Raw genomic sequence first — 22,126 nt, 5'->3', positions numbered from 1 at the left:
TATCAATATAATGGTCCGTTATTGGACATTATAAATTTTCCAGCTAACTCATTCTTGGTTGCCTGCGTTTCGCCCTCATGTGCTAAGTTAGGCTCATCAGTTGGGACTTAGCACACCACCCAAGACGCAAGGCTAGTGCATACCGTGGAGGCCACTGCATAGGCTACTTGAAGCCACCAGCAGTGCCAATGCACTATGAGAGCTATGTCTCATTTCCAAAAAATTGATGCCTGCCTGGCCATCAGATAATACGGATGTTGATTCCCATAGGGAATTTAAAATATTTGTCCCGAATGAGTAAAGTAGCCTATGCAGTGGCCTCCACGGTATGCACTAGCCTTGCGTCTTGGGTGGTGTGCTAAGTCCCAACTGATGAGCCTAACTTAGCACATGAGGGCGAAACGCAGGCAACCAAGAATGAGTTAGCTGGAAAATTTATAATTTCCAATAACGGACCATTATATTGGTATTACCCTGTAGCAGTACGAGTTTTCCTGGATGATGATCTGCCGGGACATTGGATTGGACGACGAGGGCTCATTGAGTTTCCCCCACGGTCACCAGATCTTACCCCTATGGACATACATGTGGGGAACTGTGATAAATCAAGTCTTATCGACGTAAGCCACGTACGCTAGAGGCCCTTTGCCAGGAGATTACAGCTGCATGCGGAGAGGTTCTCCATTCAAACATTGACGGACATAGTTGCAGCGACTGCTCGTCGTTTTGCTATGTGTCTGGCAGCCAACGGTGAACATTTTGAATATCTCGTGTAACCGTATGTTTAACTGAACACAGTAGTACAAGATGTGTAATCAAAATTTAAATGATGAAAAAAAAACCGCACACAATAGTTTTTGTTACGTAAGGAGCGTATACATTTTTCTGGCAGACCCTGTACTACTGAAAAGGTTGTGGCCCTAATACGACTATCAAACCAGTTACGTATGCTCACGACTCAGATGCTTTTTACCAAGGATATTGAATGAAGGTAAGTCGATGGACACGGTACACTAATGCGGTTTTTATCAAGCTTTTGACAGTTAACTTCCAAGTAAACATATTAATTACATGCTTTCTTCTTATTTATTTATTTTTCACTTTTCAGTCCTTCCGTTTGATGATGTGGAACAGAAAGAAAGATTCACAGTAAGTGAAGGACATGGAACAGGAACGCCGCCAGCTGTAGTTGCACCATTCTGCTGACCTGGCAGTAACTTGTACTCAAGGTCAAGCAGAAGCATTGAATCCCTTACTCAAACCTCCCTTAAATTCAATGTCGCAACCAGCATTTCTACCATCTTCACATACAGCAGTACCACCTTCAACATCAGCTGATACTCTGTTATCAGATAAAGCGAAATCTCATCAGCGTAGATTGTCAGCACCCAGGGACAAAATCACAGATTCCTGTGAAAGAAGAACTTCAGTGTTGGAATATCAGAAGTAATGAGAAAGGGACATAAAAATGAAATGGAAATAAGAGTTAAGAATAACTATTATGAAAGAACTAAAATGCTCTCAAAATATGAACAAGAAGGAAGATACGACAAACAAAGTGGTTTTTGTAAAGCAGCTAGTGTTGTCAGCTTATTTTATTTCTATAATCCTATAAAGGTATAGTTCATTTGTGTTAGTAGGTTAGGACGGTGAGGAGTGTGACTGGTCTATAGAATACTAATTTTGCTAAAGCGTACTGTTTTCCTAAAAGTTAATACATTTCACTCTCTTGAAGGGATGATTAATTAAAGCCTGGCGTACAGTTCTGGCAGCCTTGTCATCATTTCTGTACACTCTGTGTACTGGATTTAATTCTTCGCCATCTTCGACATCAGGATCTCGGACTTGCTGGAGCTCTTCGATAATGTGCTGAACCATTAAATCATCCGGAGGGTTTTCTTCTCTTGTTGAAATTGCAATATTGTTCAATACTGCTGTAGCAACAAATATATTTAGAGCTTTCCCACCTCAGACCAACAGCAAGAGCAGGAAACCCCCGCTTCCATATTCCATACTGTTTTTCTACGGTATTTCTGGTCCAAATATGTGCCCTGGTGTACATATGCTCTTCTGGGTTCAGCCAAGGCCGCACTAGATAGACAGGCCACAAGGCTCGGACCGTGACGTCACGAGAGTGGCTGGCGTTTAGCATGGCAGTGTACGGCCCACTCTCACTGTCTCTATGATAATGTTCATTCATTCAACCTTAACGATATAATTGAATACTCCTTCAATTGTGGCTTTATTTAGGCTTGTATACTACACGAGTTTTATGCATGGAGAAAACTGGCGGGGCAGTTTATGTATATTTCTTTATGTAAAATTAAGCTGACATCTGTCATTTGTAACGGAACACTGTTACGTGTAAAAGATAAGAACGCATAATCGTATAAATATATTTTTAATGTTACTTCGCAAATACATGATGGCAATTCACAACAATATTCTGGAACCATTCGTAGAAATTAAGCTTCAACCTAAAACTTACCTAACAATTCCTAAGGTTTCAGTTTATACATTTTTCTGTTCTTGAGGATTTCTTCTTAGCCGCGAGTTTGTCTACTGTAAATTTTCTATTGTTATTCAATAATATATTACAAAAGATGTATACACATTTGTCAACGAAATGTTTAAAACTACTTCTACAATCAGTGCATGTTTTAAACATGACGTTTTCGTTTTCCAGAACGTTGTTGTCAAGCGAAATCAGAATGTTTCTCTGAGTATCCTCATGTATAGAGCGTTCCAACCTTAAATTGCAGTACAGCGTAGATGGAGCGCGCTGTTGCGAAATCGACTCATGAAGATCACGCTCGAGTGTGACTCAAACAGGGCGTCACAGTTCTCCTGCTTTGGATGAACCGGGTTCGGGAAATGAACTTGAGGATGATCCGGACGATGAGGAAAGTCGTATTAAAAACTTTTCATCGTCGACATCGTCCTGTAATTCGTCTGCTTTCCACAAATCTCTTTCATTTTTCTTTACTTCGTTCACGTAATTTGCCCAATTGTCTTATGTTTTTATAGCATAAAAATGTTAGTTCAGCATTTGGAACAAAACCATGTTCATTACACGCGTGGACTAAGGCAAATCACGGTCCTCGGCTTTTCGGGTGGTCTAAGTCCCGAACTCACCCCTTCGGCCTGCCGTGCACTTTTCACTGTCGTATCCTTCCATTTTTTTGTCACTGTCTGCCCAGTATTTACTCACGATTCATCTGTGTAAATTATAGCTTTATTTTGTGCCCTCAAACGTTTTATCTCCCTGAGATATCTGTGCCTCCAATTAATAATTTCATCGGTTTCAATGAAAGCTGCTTTATTACCCCGTCTTAAATAACTGAAGTCTATATCATGTAAGAAGCGATACATCGTAGTTTAGGAAAATCATGGCAAAGAATTTCCTCAATTTACCCGACTCAAAACCACGTTCAATGTCGGTGGTATGTTACCAAATAGAAGAGAGTGAACCACCCGACGTACTCCACTTCGCACAATTTCATCATATTTAATTTTCCTTGCATTTTTCTGCCGTCCTTCTCCTTTTTGCTTTTTTGCTTTTTTTTTCGGGAGTTCGCAAAGGACCATGTGTGTGTTCCTTCCTTATAGCATAGATTGTTCTTTCGGAACAACCTGTAGCTTTAGCTGTTTCACTGACTGCGCTGCTCATATTCATAGTCTTTAAAAAATAGTCCAGGACACTCATTATAATATAGCGTTCTTTTCCCCTGAGTTTACCTACGGAACGTTTCTTTTTAATTTGACGATCCATTGTACATCCTTCTGCACTTTTTCTTCGAACTAAGAACCCCCCCCGCACGAGCACGAACTGACAACTACACAGACTACATAAACACAATCCACTTGTCCTCAGGAACTATACATTTATCACTGATCTTGTCCAGCCCCATGGCTTAAATGATTAGCGTGCTGGCGTTTGGTCCAGAGGTCCCCAGGTTCGATTCCCGGCCGGATCGGGGATTTTAACCTTCACTGGTTAATTCCAATGGCTCGGGGGCTGGGTGTGTGTGCCATCTTCAGCATTAGAATTCATCACAAGTAGGGCCACATTCTTATAGATGCGCAGGTCGCCTGTTCGGCGTCAACTCGAAAGACCTGCACTCGGCCTCTTCGGAGGCCACATGCCATTAAATATTATATATTTGTATATCACTGATCTTAATCAATCTTATAATACTGATTAAATGAACACCACTGCACACGGCTGTCAGTATATTTAACAGCTCAGCCAGCCGAGTCACTCGTGAAACGTAAACAAACGGGACGTTCTCTCTGTCATAAATTAAGAGATAAAAAGGTAAGGACTTGAGGTATGATTTAAAAATAACTTCCATATCCGAAGACAGTTTGTTTTGCTTTAACCACGCCATAATCCTTCTGCACTTTTTCTTCGAAAGTAGATCCCCACGCACGAGCACGAACTCACGAACCACACAAACGAAATACGCTTTCCCTCAAGAATTGTACATGTCACTGATACGTTTTTAATCACTATTACACACACTACTGACGAAATGAGCACTGAACTGCATGCGACTGTCTGGAAATGTTAAAAGTGCATGTTTGGGAGATCATTACCGGAACTTCAGCCAGCCAGACAGACAGCCAGCCGAGTCACGCACGAAACCAAAATTCAAGGAGGTATTCTTCCTGTCACATATTAAGAACTAAGCAAGATAAGAACTTCGGGATTGTTTTAAAAATAACTTCCATATCTGAAGACCATTTGCCTCGCTTTGACCCCCCGTGCAAATTCAATACGAAAGACGCTGGCCAGCGACTGACCTTTTTGTGCCTGCACATACAATTCCCTGAACATGACTGAAAATAAACGCATATACTGCATTTAGTTATCATTTGAATTTAAAAATAAACTTATCTACATCGAGCTGAAATGTTTCTTTACCAGCAGTGAAAAAATTAGGAAAATTAAGAATATAAAGTAGGAGTTATGACATGATAAGTTCTATGCAAGAAGATTTTGCATTTGGCGAAACTTTCTATTATATTACCATTTTCACACTAAATTATTATTTTTACATTTTTCTTGTTAACGGCATCAAATGCGCCTTGAAATTCTGTACATAACACGATATTCACCCATTTTAACCGATAACATTCTGATTTACGGATATTTGGCAAACCCGCTGCATTAGAGTAGGACAGCGCTACCCGCAAAACGTGAGAAGGAAAGAGACGGAATTATCCCATTACCGCTGTACTGCAATTTAAGGTTGGAACGCTCTATAGAAACATTATTATTCAGGTTTACATTTTGTAGCTCTAAATGTGTTGGTTACAACACTTTTTGGTTCAGGGCACAAGCAAGCCAAGGCCGCATTAGATAGACCCGGAAGACTTGCAAAGTTACTTCTTCTAAGAAATGTCATGTTAGGTTGTTACATGGAAACAAATCAACGTCTTTATTTTAAAGACTTGCAAAGCTACTTCTAAGAAATGTCACGTTAGGTTCTTACATGGAAACAAATTGTCTTTATTTTTTTAAGACTGGATGACAACATCCATGTCAGCTGCAAGACATCACAAGCACCACAACACCACCAAGTGGCTTTCACCTACCCCGGAAAACATAGTCAACACTGAACAAGATAAGAACAAACCATGGCAGATGTGCAGATCTTCTCTACAAGTGGGGACATGTACCTTCGCCAGAATGCAGTTGTGGTGCTCCCAGACAGACCATACGGCACATAGTGAATGACTGCCCGACGTATTCCTATAGTGGCAACTTCAGTGACTTTGTGGAAGCAGGTCCAGCTGTAATAGACTTTATTAACAACTTGAAAGTCAAACTGTAAATAATGTAAATACATACTTTTTTTTTTTACTAATATTGATATGTACAGCCAAACGCTAAATAAATAAACATAAAAGTTTGTGCAGTTGTAGCTAATGTAGTGTTATTTTCTCCACTTTTACCACTAAAAGCAACTCCCTTTACCTTTCTTCCTACCGGGCAATTTGGCCGTGCGGTTAGGGGCGTGCGGCTGTGCACTTGCATCGGGAGATAGTGGGTTCAAATCCCACTGTCGGCAGCCGTGAAGGTGCAAATGGGAAACCGCGGAAAGCCACATCAGCAAATGCAAGCCACGGCCGCTTTCTTCCAGCTTTTAGGCCTTTCCTATCCCTTAGTCGCCATAATTCCTAACTGTATTGGTGCGACGTAAAGCCACTAGCAATAAAAGGCCTTTCCTCTATAGTTCAGCTTAGGATTTACTTAGACTCCATCCAACAAATTACAAAATCTTTCATGCTCATTTAACAATTTTGGTTTCTTTTTCAAATAATTCCAATGTGAATCATCAATACCCGAATTTCCCGTGCCTAGTTTTGCAGTAAAGACTATAAATACACCGGCTGAGGCATTGTAAGAACCGTTCACTGTCTTATCTTTTTTTACGCCCCAGGAAATGCGAAAAATATTGAAACGAATCATGTTATTAGTGTACAGGAGTAAGATACTTTCTTTGCAAAGGCTAAATTTAACTGTCCTTTACAAAATTCTAATTAATCAGTAATTATACACTCATCAATTTCATTTTCGATTTATTTTGTGCACAGTTTCTATTTTGTCATGGACAGTCCCTTCTGAGTTACAAGCAGGACTAAACAGGAAGTTAAAAATACTTTTAAAATTTGACAATTTTAATATCTTGCCCCCATCAGTTAATGCACGTATATCAGGGTTATCATGAAAATATCATGTTTAATGGCTTTAAAATCAAGAGCCTCGTTTAATGTTAAAGAAGTACCAATTTTTGGAATATTTTCCTCGATATACATTTTAAAAATGCAGAGACTTTGGCTGTTAAAATTGCCAGAACTTTGTCAAAATCTAACTGGCGTTTAATACTGAAATTACCCTGAACGTCATAGAAGTCCTTTTTTTTTGCTAGGGGCTTTAAGTCGCACCGACACAGATAGGTCTTATGGCGACGATGGGATAGGAAAGGCCTAGGAGTTGGAAGGATGCGGCCGTGGCCTTAATTAAGGTGCAGCCCCAGCATTTGCCTGGTGTGAAATAGAAGTCCTTAATCCTGTCATCTTCTTCCTCACCTTTCTTTCTTCCTTTCTTTCTTTCTTTCTTTCTTTCTTCCCGTTTTTTAAATTTCTTCTTGTCTTTGATTAGGAGTTTTGCTCGGTGTTGGAATATTTTTAGACAGACAGGCAGGCACATTTTCAGACTTAGCGTCTTTTGAGAGTTTTAAATGTTTAGGTTTTACAGTTAAAATAGACTCATCAGGTCTTTTAACAAAATCCTCCCTAATTGCGAAACATTAATCGAAGTGTTTTATGCACACAACTGAGCTCGCTGAAGTGACGAATTCGGCTCGATGGATGACTATGATCCACTTTTGTTTGCAAAACAAGTCAGTAGGAAATTTAGACACTGAAATATTAGGTTGTTTTGAACTATAGTTGATTTTACAACCAGGTATACAACACGACATGGGCATAATTCACACACGTTTATATCATTCAATACCATCAATAGCCTCACTTCTGTGAGGTTCAGATCAGCCTACATACACGGGCGAGGAGTGTAGCGCCCGGCGACTAGTATGACGTAGCGCCCGAAGTGGAGGGGGAGCCTTATGGCCTGTCTGTCTAGTTGGCTTTGGTTCAGCAGAGGTGTTAGGAGAAATCTTTCAATAAATAACTATCTTGTATTTCACCCCTCTCGAATTGTTCCCTCTTACTGCAGTTCTGAAATATTGTACTGTCGTGGACAGAACCTGACCACCTAGCTACAATATCTCTGAGTAAATTACTGTCTCTTATTGTATGACAGTTTATGGAAAAAGAACCTTTCCTACTCTGAAATATCTCAGCATTTTCTCCACCTGGAGATCTGCTGTGAATGTGGGTGCAGTCATTGGTTACAAATTCCACCAGGGAATCTTAGCATTATTAAAAATCTTTCTATTACCGTCTTTTCTGCTTGTGATGTTGGGAAGTAAATATAGGGTCGATTGAAGGATGCTATAGTACTACTCACGTCGTTATATAATCCGAGCTGCTGCATATTACTAGTATCATCTACAATTGTATTAAAGGGACCAGGGGCATAATACCTCAACACAGTGAGCAGTCTCTGTGTTGGAAACTGTATGTTATTTTGCATTGTTTCTAGGAGGATCCCCTCTCTTCACTATTATACCTTCGTGCTCATTTCCATTCTGCTTTAGATATTCCAGATGTAACAGTTAGTCTTCAAAATCATCTCTAAACCTGGCAGCCATTTTATCTTCACTGCTAATCACTGTTTTGTGCTTGGTAACCACTCAAACATAACTAACTTTAACCGACAATAGTCTTCTTCTTTCTCTTTTTCCTTTTTCCCCTTGCAAGCATTGGGTGACAATAATCAGGAATTAAAATATTAATCAGGAATGTTGCTCCGCAGTTTCATTTAAACGCTGATTGCGCTAAACAGGGTTTGTGCTCTTGGCCATCACTTTTCCAAGAGTTTTCTTTCCAGTTCATAGATTGTATACTAGTTTTTCTTTTTCTTTTCCTTTCTTTCTCAAGTACCTACAATTATGTTCCTAGTCTTTAACCCTGTTGCACTCAGTGTGCCGATAGATCGGTGCGAGAGGTTATGGCAAGAACACACAGCGCAGATACATTTAGGGATTTTGGTCATTTGTGTGGCTGTTCAATGGCCACAGATGATAGTTACTGTAACTGAAAGCGTTGAATTTGCATTTTACTCAATAGATATATATCCACCAGCCCTATGAAATACTTTTATTTTCGACAAATGAAATCTGTTGACCGTGAGTGTTAATGTTGTTCGAAGTAGTTATAGCATGGATCTGTTTATAGTTGGCTTATGAATACAACCATTTGATTTTGCGATCAATTTAATTTAGAATTTGTTTCATTTCTGTGGTATATCGTGTGTTCGCTGTACTTCCTGTTCCACCAGCCCTATGAAATACTTTTATTTTCGACAAATGAAATCTGTTGACCGTGAGTGTTAATGTTGTTCGAAGTAGTTATAGCATGGATCTGTTTATAGTTGGCTTATGAATACAACCATTTGATTTTGCGATCAATTTAATTTAGAATTTGTTTCATTTCTGTGGTATATCGTGTGTTCGCTGTACTTCCTGTTCTCCGCTGTACGTACTTGCGACTTCTTTTTCTCATAATGGCTGGGCCATGTTCAGGGCCGAATGATTCCGATATCCTTGGATAGTGGTATTCTTTGTCCAAAGTGATTATCGTTATGTAGGAAGTGACTATTTTACTCCTGAAGATTTTTCGCAGTCCCAGATGCTCACCGTGTATCGGACTGTGAAGAACCTGACATCAGTGACAATTACATGTACAGTGAATAAGTTTGTGCCATACTTCATGAGTGAATGGCAGCACACACATCTTATTGATATAAAATTATTCAGAATTAAAAATTCCTTTCTTTCAGGTGGAAGAGTTAAGAAGAAAGACGCGATAATGTCTGATCTTACTGTTGTTGAAAACCATTATTCATTTTTCAATAATTATTTTCATAGTTCAATAATTTTTTCGGCTTTACCAATAATAATATGTCCAAGGTATTTCTGAAATTCTCTAAGTTTCCTACATTAATGTGATTTATTTTAATGTGTGTTTATTACTGTTTGTGTTGATTTTTTTGTAATTTGGTTTCAAAACCACAAAAATTAGTTTTAGCGGCTTCAAACAAACCTCTGCATATATGCTGAGTGCAAGAAGGTTAACCACCTGCATTCATTTTCGTTTGTATAGTAGAAGTACATTAATCTGGGCCCCTTTAGTCCGTTTAATGATAATAATAATACTGTACAGTAAAGATTGTTGGTTAGAGAAATGTCCAGTGAGAGGAGGTGACTAATACTAAAGAAATATTAAAATTTACCAATAACAACATTTACAATAAGATAGTAAAGCAGCTGGAATTGATAGGATTTCTGGGGCTATAGTTAAAGACAATGAGTTGGGATACTGTACTATACCTGACGTACTTACTTGATTATTGTTTGCACGAAGAAGCTATATCAAATGAATGGGGAGTTGCTATAGTAGCCCCTGTGTGTAAAGGAAAGGCTGATAGACATAAAGCTGAAAATTACAGGCCAGTCAGTTTGACATGCATTGCATAAGCTTTGGGAGAGCATTCTTTCTGATTATATTAGACATGTTTGCAAAATTAACTGATTCGATAAAAGGCAGTTCCGGTTGAGGAAAAGTTATTCCACTGAAGCTCAACTTGTAGAATTCCAGCAAGATATAGCAGATATCTTGGATTCAGGAGGTCAAATGGACTGTCGCAATTGACATGTCTAAGGCATTTGATAGAGTGGATCATGCGAGATTACGGCCTTCCATTAATTCGGAAAACCTAGAGTCTCAATTAGTCTAGATTGAGGTTATACTGTAACTTCGTTTTGCTGTATTTATTCAGCCTTTTCCTTATCATGCACTACCCTCCTGAGACTGACAACTTGTCGAAATGGTCCTGGAATGCAAGTTGCTTTACATCGCACCGACACAGATAGGTCTTATTGCGACGATGGGACAAGGAAGAGCTAGGGGTGGGGAGGAAGCGGCCGTGGCCTTAATTAAGGTACAGCCCCAGCATTTGCCTGGTGTGGAAATTAGTAACCACTGAAGACCCTCTTCAGGTCTGCCGACAGTGGGGTTCGAACCCACTATCTTCCGTATACTGGATACTGGCCGCACTTTAGCGACTGCACCTATCGAGCTCGGTGGTGCTGGAATGGGTGTTAATACCTGCCCTTCTCATGAATCTGGGAAGTAGAAACGAGTTCCTCTGAGGAGTGAGAAGAAATAGATGTAGAACATCTAAGATTAATGAGGAGAGAGCCCATCGAAGTGTCTGTGTGAAGATGGCAGTGGCTGAAGATACCGAGATTGTTCTTAAGATTTTTCTTGTTTGCCCGTGTTTCGCCTTCCTGTTATGCTCTGTCTGCCCACTCTTGGCTTGTCATTGCAATCGTTCTTGTAAGTCTTCAAATTCTAGTTTCTCTTTCTGTCTTATGACTTGATATGTCTTGTTTATTCCTTTCCATTACTGACATATTTTAAATGACTTCCTGTGCAATCTTCACCTCTCAAAATTACTAGCATTATTTTACAGCTCCTTTTTTTATTGTGTGTTTAATAGGTTTGAACGAGGGCCAAGTTTCAGGGTTCGAGATGAACGAAGACCTGAAAGTGACCACCGTCCTAAAGTTGATGTACGACACTCTGGTCGAGAGAGGTATCCGGATTCTGGTAAAGGTTAGATCATATATGTATTGCTTTTCTTTTCCCATTTCAGTGTTCAAATCATGTGACCTTTTCTTAACCCTTTCAAGGTCAGGTTTTCTAAACGCTCACATACCCCACAATTTAGGTTTTTACAGGTACATAAATAAATCTCTCTATAAATAGCAAAACACACTCATTGGACATTATATTCACAAAAATAGATAAAATAGAGATGAATGAAAAGAAAAACAACAATATCACACAATTAGCCTGCTTAAAAGTTTTTTTGTGTGATATTCCTCAAAGCAAGGGGCTGGGTACTAACCAATATTCTTCTAAGCTATGTTTGTTTACATGACCCATTAATACATATTGCTAAAACTAAATACATTTCTTCGACAGTAATATCAGTCCATTTTGACGCTCGGGATGTGGAATAAATGACCTAATTTTTCTCTACGTATTGCGAGTGATACAAGTTCGTTTCTATGACTAATTTTTTCACTAAGGTATGCGGAAAAAATTTGAAAATGTCTAGTTCTGGAGAGTTTTCAGCCAAATATTGGTCCTGGATTCCAGCAAGATCAGGCTTATAGCCAAAATCAGTAGGTAAAAATTTTATTATTACCCGTTTCTTTTTCCCAGACCCAATGATCATTTGATACATTTCGTTTCTGCCTCTTCGAGGAAGCTTGTTATAATTCTTCATCATTGTCACACCTTCAACGTCAACAGTTGAAACTTCGGGTACAATATCGTCAACACATTCTAAATAATTTTAACACAAATCTGAACCCTCACTTTAATCATTCATTAATATTTCAAACACTTTTTCATCACCTTTCAAAACTTCCGCATGCCTGCAAGCAGCCATGTTTATCCGATCGCATTGACTAGCAAGTGTGGTAGACATTGACATGAAAAATTTAAGTTAACAGTGCTCCCAAAGAGAATACAAATTAGCGCAAGCTTCCGTAATGTAGCCGATAGATGGCAGATACGACAAATTCTTCAATCATTGCTGAAAGTCAAAGAGAAGCGAAGGTATGATGCTCGAAAGTTCGACGCACAATATATTGCGCTGTAACTGTTGGGGCACTTCCCGTGAGACGCAATATATTGCGCCGTGACCCGGAAAGGGTTGAATATTACTTGTTTTTTATGATGTCGGATTATATATTTAATTTGTACTCATCCTGTGATGAGAAATTTAACAAGTGTGAATTATATGTCAGCAAATCAGATGGAGAACAGCAGTATGTGAATGCATTGATAGGATGCATCTAGTTGAATCCAGTGCTTGCAAATGAACATTATACATACTTACCATATTCCACCCTGTTAACACAACTGGTAGAAGAGCTGTTAATTTGTGGATGTGTGTTTCTGGTGTATCTTGAGGATGTGAAGGAAGCATGCCATTAGCAAGAAGTGAGTTTTCTCACCAATGGAACTTACGAGGCTATTTGGCTGACTACATGTTCTACAATCCTCTGTTCCTGATTCAATCGCCAATCAGTCCATCACTACTGATCTGGATTTAGGGCAGTCGCCCAAGTGGCAGATTCCCTATCTGTTTTTTTCCCTAGCCTTTTCTTAAATGATTGCTAAGAAAAGAAATGATTCCCTACTATACCATCCAGTTGTAAATCATACTGTCGTAAGTACTGAACTTCAGTCGGTATCTTTACCAGATTCAGCGTAGATTCTGCCAGAGCTTTTACACTAGGTCAACCACCAGCAATAGGCAAAGGAATTGAGATTCTCCACAGTGCATGCAGAACTAATATAGATCTCTTTCTATCTCTATTCACTCATGCTCCCTCTAAACCTAGTTTCAGTAATGTTTCCATATTAACTTCTTCTTACATTTACCCCATAAGGCATTGGAAAAAAGACACTAAGCTGATTCTTGAAGTAACATCATGTATGATCTGTTCTATCCATTGGAGCCTTCATACTTCCTGTTGTATATGATGTGACAAATTCAAAACACGTATTTGGGTCCTGTCCCAAGGGAGAGTTGATGAGAATCAATCGCCACAATCCCATGTTTTCTATGCTCGCTGGAAGCCTTCGTAGACATCACCTCAGAGTAATGAAGTCGGATGCCTCTCTGAAGATTGATTGGCACATCATGCTGACGTCATAGTGATGGTTGGTTGTTTCCTTCCTCTGTCCTTAACAATGCATTTTATACTTTTTACATGTGATTATCCCATTATTTGATTAGATCATTGTAGTCTTTCAGCATGTTTCCCCACGGATCGATGTACTTTTTGAATTAATGATAGATCTATTGAAACAGATGTTATTAGCATTCAAACCTCAAACTCAGTTAGGATACTACAAGAAGACAAATCACTGTTTTTCTCATCAGTCAGAAACTATTTCTCTGCAGCCTGTGACTACACGGTTAACAAGTTCACTTTTAAGAATGATGTGCTAAAACATGCGCAGGTTGTTAAACTTGATGTCATTGAAGATGCACGGTTTTCTTCTTTTAATTTGTTTTTGAGAAGTTTCCTTCTATTTTAATGGAAAAGAGAAGATGAAACGAGGTTACGCTGTGAATGAACTCCACAGCCACTTCGTGCTTCTTCATATAGACGATTTATGTAGTGTTACAAGTAACCAGGCTACAAATGATTCAAAATAAGCACAGTTGTTGAATATCTGTATGGAGCTGGTGGACATCATACAAACACATATGCTGTTGAATTTCTGAAGAAAGCAACGCAAGTCACTGAAGTCGTGACTGAATGATTTACTTGTGATGGTGTAAATGATGTAAATAACTTGCATTCATATAATTACACGCAGCAATGTACACTTTACTTCAAAGTTTAATTAGCCGTGTTTGTAAACAAATCACATTTTGTAAGTACTTTCAGTGATGCATGTTAACGATACTTGTGTTAGTTTAACTGGGGTGAATTATTTTGTCCCTTATGTCATCGGCTGTATGTAGTGTTTTATACTAATGCTGTTATCGCATAATTATTTGAAGTGAAGAAATTACATGTCATTTTATACTGCATTTTGGTACATTGGGTTCCCACATGTTTCGGCATGCAGAGATTTAACTGATAGGTTATTTGGGAAGTTGGCAAGTATTCTTTCTATAGTAGGAGGTTTTCTCAGTCCTGTCTACCTTGAATTACCGAGATTACTGTAGATGTACTGCATCCAGCAAAACAAAGTACACTGAAATGCTTTTTAATTGCACGTTGGTACAGTATTTCAAAATTGGTTTAGTCTCGCATATTTTTCATAGCATAGTTGAAGGTAATTGAACATGTTTATAGAGTGGCCATGCGCTTTAATTTACGTAGCTGTTAGTTTGCATTCGGGAGATAGTGTGTTTGAACTCCACTCTCAGCAGCCCTCAAGATTGTTTTCTGTGGTTTCCCATATTCTCACGGTGCAAATGCTGAGGCTGTACCTTAAATATGGCTACAGCTGTTTCCTTGCCACTCCTACCCCTTTCCTTTCTAATAGTTGCCATAAGACCTGTGTGTTTTGATGCAACATAATGCAGATTTTTTAAATTGAACGTGTTTATGAGCGAAGATTACTGTAAGTACGCAAAGGAACAACTTCATCTTCTCGGGTGATTTGGGAATATTTGTACATGGGTCATCTGTCTTGAAAACTGATTTTTTTTTTTTAGCATGTCTGTCCCCCTCCCATATACAGTATATGCATCTGAGCTCGTGATATTCAGAGAGCAGGAAGGGTATGGGAATGGAACTGTAGAACTGTAAAAGAATAGAACTATAAGAAATATAATTGAAGTGGGATTTGATAAACTGGATGATTATTCTTCAAGAATGAATCGTGTCTTTTTAAAATTAAATATTGTCCTTGTAGATATATTGTTAATAAGATTTATAAAAGAGTAGAGAACTTCGGAGATATAGGTCAAGTTGAAACTTATAAGAAATGGCTTCCTCTATAACAAAATTTTTCAGAATAAAGAATCGAGTTTTCAAGTGAGAAATCTACTCTAGGGACTAGGTTTGCTCGGAGTTATTGAAATTACTGTGTATCTGGAAGGAAATGTAAGTTCATACCATATGTTGTTAATGGGTTTGCTGAGATATATTTATTTGTTCATACAATTGAGCTAGAAGACACATGTGATGTGTACATTAATGCACATTGCGCACACTTCCTGTAATAATCCTCCAATCTCAAAATACACACACAATCTCAAGTCTGGCCCCAAACCACTGCCTTATGAGTGAGTGAATTCATCAGCAAAAGGCACCAAATTCCTTAGGCAGAAGTGTTGCTGGTAGGAATCGATAATGCATAGAAGCAGTATTTTAAAAAAAAAAATTTTTTATCTGTCTTTAAACTTTTCAATTTTCTAGTTTATAAATTAAGAGAGAACATTATTATTGAATATATTTGTTTACACTTTTATTCATTACATTACTGGAAATTATATAACTAATTACTGTTTTACTGTTGAGTATTTTGATTCTTTGAACTATTTTGGTATATTCCTAACCCTTTGCAGAAATTTTTTCCTTGTGTAGTCCTGCACCTTTTTTGAAAAAAAAAGATGTATAGTTACGATGAAGGTATAATAAAGGTACAAAGTCTGACTCTCAACATTATGAATTAATTTATCACTCTAGATACACAACATAAGCAATAAACATGTAGTTGAAAGACAGTTTGCCCCTTTCCTATTTATATTTCTTCTCCGTGTGTTACTTCTCGAAGCATTCATTTGTATTTTTTCTCTTGCATAGCAGTTAGTCTCATCAACAATTTGTTGTACCAATTCTTCTGTAAAAAATAGTGTAAAAAATTCAACGGGATTTGATGGTTTCTTACCTGTGAGAGGTGAGAATCCACTAATCACAGTGTGTGGATTCTTTACAAAGTTCAGATCAGCTGAGCAATAAACTCTCCAACCATTGTCTGGTTCACTACTATTTATATCACTTTCATTCTCGCTTTCAACTACTTCTCTTTTGCTAGAATTGTCATCACTCTCAGAAACATTAATCTCACTGTCCATACCTGATAATTCGTCATCACTGCTGTCGATTTTCACAGCTGATTAATGTAAACAACAGCTCTTTCTTTATTTACCTCTAAAACTCGTAAAACAAGGCTGTGACATTCCTAACGGTTCTATACAATGACTATAGTTGGCAGCAGCACGGATAATTGCTTCACACGCTTATATATTTACCGCGGAAACAGGTGGCGGGTATATCCCAACATACGTCCAGAACAGGAAATTGGGATGTCGGGAAATGCCTGGGTGCTCACAGTATGCCAAGAGTGCCAGACAGATTTAGAGGATTTTGCAGGTTTTCACTCTTTGGGCTATATAGTTCACAAATATTATCACTATGACTTGAAACATTTTTAAGTTGTTAACAAGGAGACATTCTTGCTGTTAAACTAACTTATAACACTAAAATGCTCTTGGGTATTTTGAATAAAATACTTTCCAAGCAATTTTATACACCAAAAATTAAAAATCAGAAACAAAACAGAAAAAATGAGAAAATTCAACTCGTCGATAAATATTGATGACTTCTTTGAAATGTCCTATTTCATATGAATAAACGTGAAATTTTTAACATTTTTATCTTGAGTAGTTATTTACAATGGTGTATGAATACACTATTGGCATGTTCAACAATGGGATCGAATCTGCCACTTGGGTTGGAGTCAGGGTAACCAGGTGGTGAAAAATTATCATTGTTCACAAGTTGAAAGAATCTCAAGATCAGTTGGAATCTGTTTCTTAAGAACATATTTCCAAACCATGGAATATGACTGGAGTTTTTGACTCAATAAGAAAATAGGCTCGGCCTTTTAACCTATTGATCAGCGAGTTTTGGTGACACTAACAGGCCACCAGGAGAGAGGTTTTTTTTTCTTGAAAATTATGAATTCTTGTTATTTTGATTTTAACTTTCCTTTTTTCATGAATTTATATAATTTCCACTTAGATACACTGCCAGAAAAATTAATAGCAACTCGGTGAATTTTCTCCTCGCATTGAAGCCAGAGTAAAGTGTAGCTTCTACCGAAGTCCCAGTGTCATCCATGGCTGTGACAATATGGAAGCTGCTGGGGTATGGGTGGTGCTAAGAAATGACATTTGGGGCACAACTAGTGTCTGAGTGTTATGAAAGGTGTTGCTCATAGGATCAGTCATGCTGCAGTGGCACCTTCTGGTCCAGTGAGGAAAGCAATGGCAAACTACCTCACTCCTCATCTTGCCTAGTATGCCTCATTTGGGCTCTGCCATTGGTTTTTGCAGTTACCCTGTAACTACATAGCCTTTGGTGGTGCTATTTGAGGATCCAACCAGCCTCTGGGCTGATGACCTAACAGACAGATCAATCTATTTCATGTTTCTGTGTGACAGGTCATTACAAAGTAATACAATCTATATATTTTCTGAAAGCTTGTTTTATTGCCTCTCTTATGCAAGGTAACAAATTAATTTATTGACCTTCACATAGCAGTCTGTGTAGCATTTTTTAATTGAAGGGACAAAACCAGAATTTCACACTTCACTAATTACTTTCTTATCTCGGCTCTAGTACTTGGTGGGATAGCCTTTTGACCTCAAAACTTCTTGACACCTCCTCGGCATGAAATCTACTAGATTTTGGAGAGCTTCAATGCGTATTCCATGATACCAGTTATTAACAATAGCCTCAATCAATTGCAGTATTGTTCGGGACTTCCTTTCTCTTATTTTCTTCTTCAGAATTTTCTGTTGGATTAAGGTCTGGCGAATTTCCAGGCCAAGACAGCGCTGTGACATTTTCTTGTTCACCTAAGAAGTCTTTGACCACTTTTGCACAATGGCAGGGTGCTGAATCATCCTGAGAAATGAATGGTTGTCCTGCAAATAAATCCCTTCCTGATGGTAACATTTTCTTCTCCAAAATTGTTCTGCACTTCTGCCCATTGATAGTGGATTCTAGGACATCAATATGCCCAACACCATTGTATGAGAAACACCCCCAGAGCATAACACTAGTTGGAAACTTCAGTTTTCAGAGTACAGGCTGGATTCAGTGTTTCACTTGTTTTCCGATACACTCGACAACCACCATCACTTCCACCAATATTGACTTGAGATTCATCACTGAAGAGAACCTTATGCCAGTGCTCAACTGGCCAGTGCCGATGTTCTTTAGCCCACTGAACATGCTTCATACATTACTCTTTGGTGAGCATTGGTTTCTTTACAGGCTTTTTGGACACCAAATCAAATTTTCACAATCTGTTCCTTACAGTTCTAGAACAAACATTAACCCCAGACGTTTCCCTCCATTTGTCTCTAAGTACTTCCGTGGTAGCAGATCTATTTTCCAGACGTAAACGATGCAAAGCATTATCAGACCTGGGTGAAGTTTTCAGTTTTCTACCACATTTTCCCACTCTACCACTCATAAGACCACCCGTTTCTCGAAACTTGGCCAATAGGGATGTACTGAAACACTACCGATAGATGTCTCACGTGTAGTATCCGGTATGCGCTTGTCGATCGTCATTTGTTTATATGTGTTTTTAATGGAAGTTACCTAGTTAAATGCTGAAGTTAAAGATTTAATATATCGTTACGACAGCAAAGATGACAAGAAAATTGTGATGCCTGGCTATTGCTGTGCCCCAATGTCCCAAAATCAAGGTCGAGCGTATTCATACCATCAATTTCCTAAGCAAGATGCTTTCCGTAAAAAGTGGTTGCATGCGATTCGTAGGCAGGACCTACGAAATAAAAATATGACTCCTAATATCAAAGTCTGCTCGAAACATTTTACAGATGAAGATTATGGCATTACTGAAACTGGTAAATAAGCTAATTATTACTACCGTAATTAAGAAATAATTTTATAATAAGGTAGTACATTCTGAAAAGTTAATATGACGTATTTCAATCATTTTAGACGAAAGACGAAGACTTAAGGAGAACGCTGTACCTTCGATATTGTCATGGTTTGGCACCGGTATGTTGGAAATAACTCCGAGAGCAAGAAGATATAGAAGTATAAATACAGCCATAACACCGTGTGCGGTACGGTACCCTGAATCACACAGTGGCCTATAATTGGACACTGGGGCACCACCAGTTTCAGACTTCCTGAACATTACTTCCAAATCTGAAATTTTTATACCGGTATTTGGCTTATGGTCCGAAACAATATCCTGAAACTCGTACGCTGCACGGAAATGAAATTCAGTCGTACTGATGTAGCCCCAGGTACTGCTGTCACACCAATGTCGTGCCTTATGTACGCCTATAACCGGCAAAGAAAAGAAAAAATACCGTATTAAGAATGTTATCAAAATGCTATTTGTACTTTAAGAATTCAATCTTAACAAAAACGCATTTAAAGCAAAAGTTTCGTTTCAATGATCGCAAATGTAGGAATACTCCATATAAGTCTCATGTAAAACAATCGAGCAGCGGAAAGCGCATACCGGGTACTACCATTACGCTGCCTAGCGGACAAGTTTTGCGTGATACATCCCTATTGTCTCCCAATTTTACTTTTGTGCTCTACCACAATTTGAGCTATCTCAGAATTAGCTTTACCTCATTCACTTAATGTCACAATCTGTGCAGCCTTTCTTGGTGATACATCACATATTCTACCTATTTCTTATTACAATTTGGCACTCGAACTCTTTCAAGCAAAAAGAAACAAACTGGTAAACACGAGAACTTCTATGGGGATTCAGAAGGGTTATTAGCAGACAAGAAGTAGGAATGCACAACAGGAAGTAGTACCTAGCAGCTGTTTACACAACAGAGACATCTGTGGACGGTCAGTAACATTAGTAGAAGCATTTACTGCTATCTGGCGGTTCAACATACACTAGCATGTCAAGTGCAAAATTTTTGTTTTTTGCCATCAATGAAGAAATGCTACACAGATTGCTTTGTGAAGGGCAATAAATTAATTTGTTACCTTGCATAAGAGAGCCAATAAAACAAGCTTTCAGAAAAAACCTTTAGTTTAATTTAAATCAGTGGCGTAGAGAATATTTTTCTAAAAATAATGAAAGTAATATTAAAATTGACAAAAATATAATTAGATCTAGATGTGATTAAGTTTGTAAAATTTACAACATACTAACTTGATTTTACTACAGTTTCTCTTATCAAAATATGGTATGGTACTGACCCAGGCACTAGAGTTTTTCATAGTGTTCAATGTCCATATCTTTTCCAGTACAAGCAATAAAATCAAGGATAAACCCGGTTTCACGGTTGCAAAATACAGTGGAACCTCGATTCTCCATCTTTGGAGGGACCGCGAAAAAATCGTACAACACTGGAAAATGAGAAATCTGGGAACGAATGAACCATCAGCAATTTGGCTAATCAAAAAAATGAAATATGTGTAGGCCCTACTTATAATCTCACAAACGCCCCTAAACCAAACAAAACTACAGCCCCAATGGGCCTACCAAATGACCGCCCTCGGTCCGAAGGCCTGCAGATTACGAGGTGACGCATGGTCAGTGTGACGAATCCTCTCGGCCGTTTATTCCTGGCTCTCTAGACTGGGATCGGCATATCACCATTAAAGAGCTCTTCAATTAAAGGTAATCGTAGAATGACTGAACCCAGAACCAGCCCTCGTATCCAGGTAAAAATGCCTGACCTGGCCAGTAATTGTGCCCGGGCCCTCCGGGTGAGAGGCAGACAAGTTAGACTACAGGGCTGGCTTCATACGTTAATTACTGGTGTACGACTTTAAAATATCGAAACTTTACATCCAGTTTTACCGGGGAAACTTCATCAAATTCCCTTGGAAACTTCTTTCAGTTCAGCAACTTTGATCAGCCGAAGCTAAACTCTTCGAAAAATCTAATGCCTTTAACGGCAAGCTAAACAACAATCGACCACAAGTAGTTTTTAATTCTCTAATGTAATGAAATAAAGCACATTAGATAACACAGCGCCCAACATGATGGCGAAATCCGCTTTTTTATCTTCCATTGTAATTTGGTCACCGGTATACTGTTCGTAGTCAATTTATGGAAATCTTGTACCGCGTAAATTAGTCCTACAATCGGCTTTTCATAGTTATAGAACTAGAGAATATGGTTTCGAATGTAAGTATCGATCTTCAAGTTCTCAAATGCATTAAATTCAATTCTGCCCGTCACTAATCACAATCATATTGGAAAGAGAAAAAATATCATTAACACTTCCAAAATTACGATTATTCGCAACTTTGAGCTCAGCTGAATAGCGCGCTCATTGTACAAGTCGGTACGAGTGCGAAATGACAAAAAGCTTTAAATGTAAGGATCACAATAACATTTTCAATACATAATTTGCATGAATGGTTCAGAAGTTATGACCATTTTAAACTGTAGTGGTAATTCGTTCGCTGTCGTCTGCTAGCAAGTTGCCTCTACCTCGCTGCTAGAGGTGCTAGTGTCGCTCCAGCTGTCATATCGATGAACCTTCCTCTTATTAGAGCTTTGCGACTGTGTATGTTAGACTGTGGTACAATTGTTTTTATTTACTTACATTCACAAACTAACACACACACAACCTCACAGTATCACAACAAAACACTTCACTTCAAGAATATCACCAAAGTTGCCATTATTAGGACTGCGCATTTCAATATGGAGACTGCAAGCTTTGCATGTCAGCCCGGAATATATTCTTGTTACAACATAACTCTACTAAACTACTACTTATAACTTTGAAACAATAACTAACTTGTCACAGTCAAGATAGTCTCCTTATATATGTGCCCAGCCAGAATTCTAGAAAGTTGTATTGCAAAATATATCTTCGTGAAAATTCTGGAGTGCG

The 22,126-nt window shown here is 38.5% G+C and overlaps 1 protein-coding gene across 7 annotated transcripts in view; it reads left to right on the top strand.

Annotated features, from left to right (window-relative positions):
• Saf-B (Scaffold attachment factor B) overlaps nt 1-22,126 on the top strand; it is a 307,055-nt gene that overhangs the window by 245,836 nt on the left and 39,093 nt on the right. For all 7 annotated transcript variants that reach the window (XM_067138304.2, XM_067138300.2, XM_067138303.2 and 4 more), the window contains one exon: nt 11,198-11,313. In XM_067138304.2, coding sequence (XP_066994405.1) covers nt 11,198-11,313 — 116 coding nt within the window. The remainder of the gene's footprint in view (nt 1-11,197; nt 11,314-22,126) is intronic.

The sequence above is a fragment of the Anabrus simplex genome, chromosome 1 (assembly GCF_040414725.1).
Source record: "Anabrus simplex isolate iqAnaSimp1 chromosome 1, ASM4041472v1, whole genome shotgun sequence".
NCBI classification, from domain to species: domain Eukaryota; kingdom Metazoa; phylum Arthropoda; class Insecta; order Orthoptera; family Tettigoniidae; genus Anabrus; species Anabrus simplex.
This window is presented reverse-complemented; position numbering and strand designations above follow the sequence as displayed.